This window comes from Morone saxatilis, unplaced genomic scaffold (assembly GCF_004916995.1).
Source record: "Morone saxatilis isolate NCDOM2014 unplaced genomic scaffold, NCSU_SB_2.0 Contig3, whole genome shotgun sequence".
Taxonomy (NCBI): Eukaryota; Metazoa; Chordata; class Actinopteri; family Moronidae; genus Morone; species Morone saxatilis.
Genome location: NW_023339873.1, coordinates 4603905 through 4607081, shown reverse-complemented (window position 1 = coordinate 4607081; position 3177 = coordinate 4603905). Strand labels below are relative to the sequence as shown.

At 38.5% G+C, this 3177-nt stretch overlaps 1 protein-coding gene across 3 annotated transcripts in view; it reads left to right on the top strand.

Moving 5' to 3' along the window:
- The first annotated feature begins 1817 nt into the window (after positions 1–1817).
- The window catches only part of smoc1 (SPARC related modular calcium binding 1), a 48517-nt gene continuing 47157 nt past the window's right edge, over positions 1818–3177 (top strand). For all 3 annotated transcript variants that reach the window (XM_035674320.1, XM_035674318.1, XM_035674319.1), the window contains exon 1: positions 1818–2217. In XM_035674320.1, the coding sequence (XP_035530213.1) occupies positions 2116–2217 (102 nt within the window). In that variant the 5' untranslated portion in view covers positions 1818–2115. The remainder of the gene's footprint in view (positions 2218–3177) is intronic.

Sequence of the window (3177 nt, the reverse complement as noted above, 5' to 3'; positions counted from 1 at the left end):
GGGGGGGGGGGGGGTTGCCCATTCCAGCAAAGGGTGACCGGATGGCCCTTTTCAGCTCTTAAAAGCCCGGTTTCTGGGGATTGAGGGGTTGCTGAACTGAAGCTGGACACCTGCACTCAACACTCTGCTTCCCTCGCTCACCCTCTTTGGTCTCTCCACCTTCTTTTTTAACTCGCTCTCAATGGGCCACACAATTTATCTGAAAGGGAAAAAGGATGGAGAAAGAGAGAGCACAGAGAGAAAGAGGACGTGGGAGCCAGAAGTTGAGAGTTTGTGGGATGACAGGACTACAGTGTGGGAGCAGTTTTATGAGTCCAGTTTTTCTGTCAGGCTGGACAAGAAAAGAGCCTTTACTTATGTAAAAGTAGGAAAACTGCAATGTAGAAATACTTAAAGTTTAATGAATTAAAGTATTATTAGCTAAATGTACTTGAACACAAATCAAAGTAAACATAATACAAAAAAATGGTCCCAAGTCATTGTTATACTATTATCAATACAGCCTACTATTGGATTATTATTACTGTGTATTAATTATTATTAATTCTTAATTAATGTGTATTTGTCTGTATGTGTTTAATCTACAAAAGTGCATCATATTTTTATAAGATCACAATATGTTTTACATCTAAAATCTTAATCTGTAATATAACAATTAATGCAGCGGAGTAAAAAATTTAATATTTCCCACCAAAATGTTGTTGAGTAGAAGTATGAAGTAGTATTTTAGTAAATATGTGTCACATTCCACCACTGAATATGATCATAAACTGACTTAATGTATTTTATTGTGACGATATGATTACATTCTGTTATTGACAAAAATTTGTTTCCCAAAAACATAATTCCCTGCAAACTGTTGTTAAAAACCTAATTTGTTATCAAGGTGTTTTACCAAAGTGAAGAGTTCTATTTGATAGTGTTCATTATACATTTGACTATTGATAAAGGTAAAAATGTTTTCTTGATAATTCAATATTTATTCCAGACTTATCACCCAGTCTTACTCTTCCTTATAGCGCATTGTAAACCCATTTTTGATGTATACGATCAAATCAAGCATTCATTTATTGTTATTCTTTATTAATGAGATTTTGTCAAAATCAAAAATCATGACTCTCGAAACATACTAATGAATTTGTGTTAACACTGCAATCTGTTGATGAACTTTTTAATTTAACTAAACATTATTTATTTTGAAAAAATTTTCCTCATGCTGTTTTCTTTATGGTGATCAGCTGCTATAAGGTTTACTCTTGAAAATAAGTGAAATAATGAGCAATAATTAGGGATTTGGTGCACAGCTGTTTTTGCCCAATCAACCACTGAATCCTCATCCCTCTAACACACACACACACACAAACAGCCAAATCTACAAACACAGGCTGACCCCCTGTAGTGCTTGTGACAGCTATTGACTTTATTCAATAGATGTTTTCCATTGTAACCCAAGTACACAGGCTAAATGTCACGGCAGCAGGATACTAGGCTATTAAAGAGCTTTATGTGTCTCTGAATGGGGATGAGAACCTAAAATTTGACTTCACAATTGCTCGGCCATTGTCCCTGTTCTCAAAGCCTGATGATAATACACTGAGTGTCCCTGCAGCTGCTGAGTCTCCTTCTCCTAACTGACCACAGCAGCTCTCTCTCCTCTGTGGAGAGTTAATCTTGGCTCGGTTAAAAAAAAAAAAAAAAAAGAGGTGGGCGTGGCTTTTAACAGCATCCCTCGCTGCTCATTGGACGGTCGGACTGTCGGTCAGTGGCGCTTCTCCCTTCTTTGCTCTTAAATGAAGTTGCAATGGATACAGGCGCGACTCAACCTGTGGAAGCCGCGATGAACAGCTGATCCTCCCGCAGTGGATAAAACCAGTCACCATGGTCACCGCCGAGTCCTGATCTCTCATCCCACGCGTGGCACTATGTGAATAGTTATTGGAGAAGTAGACAAAAGGAAAATAACTGAAAGAAAAAGGGAAAGTAGAGTGAAGGAGTGTTTTTGGAGCGTGTTATTTCTGTCCCCCCTCCGGTTTGGACCTGTTGATCATCAGTGTGACAGACGGACACACGCAGTCTACCTGCCGCTGCCTGCTCTGCGCTCACCGACCATCAATTATGTTATTGTCAAGTTTTCTTCTTTGCAGCTTCTCTCACTTGTTGGCGCCTCTGTTTCTCTGCTACCTGCCGCAAGTCTCCGCACAGAAGCCTGGTTCACGGGTGAGTGCTTACCTGTGTGTCTGCTGGCTCACACTCTTCTTTTATTTGATTTTTTAGAAGGTACAGGATAATTATTGGGTTCATTGTGGGCACGGTGCACAAAGGACATGGCAAACATGTAGGCTATAGTGTGCCAGATTTAATGCTGGGTGAATATAGCGCGTAATTTACACATAGATATTTCACCTTCTACCAAAAATATACTTAGTAACTGTGAGAGAACAATAGAAACACGTGGATATGATATACATATCATTGGAAGTAAAGTGCTGATGTGTATTATTGACTTAATGAGATAACTGTGTAAAACGAGGGGTAGGACAACCTTAATCAGTGATTGGGAGTCCTACAGAGAAATCAATAAAGTCAACAATTGGCGTCAAATTCAAGGACTTCCCAAACTGAAACTAAAGGACTTAAACAGCATGTTGTGCGGGTGAGACATAAATAAACTCGGCCTAAATTAAATACTGTCAAATATTGTCATGCATAGTAGTAAAGTCTGTAGCTTAATGAATGCTAATTATTATGTACAGTGCAGTTTTAAAATGTTTTGAGGCATTGTGTTTTCTTGAATCAACAAACTGTAACTTAAAAAAAGACCTGTCGAGACCTATATTGTATTTATTTTGCATTAATCTTCCAGAAAAAGGCATTTTGGCCATTAATGGCTGTAATTTGGAGACTTGTTCTTTAAATTTTCAGCTGAGTCATTAGAAAAAAGGAGACTCTGTGTCAGAATGTAAGACATGATAACAGGTTATTTTAAAGGATATGGAATAGAAATTAATGTTATTCTGGTTACTGTGAACACCAACCAGAGTTAACCTGCATTTCCTTCACCACAGCATCCCTGCTTCATCCCTTCTACTTTTCTAGGACAGATCTGTCACAGTCATGTCTCTCCATCTCTTTTTTTAAACTCCCCTCCCCTCTCTTACACACACGCACGCACACACA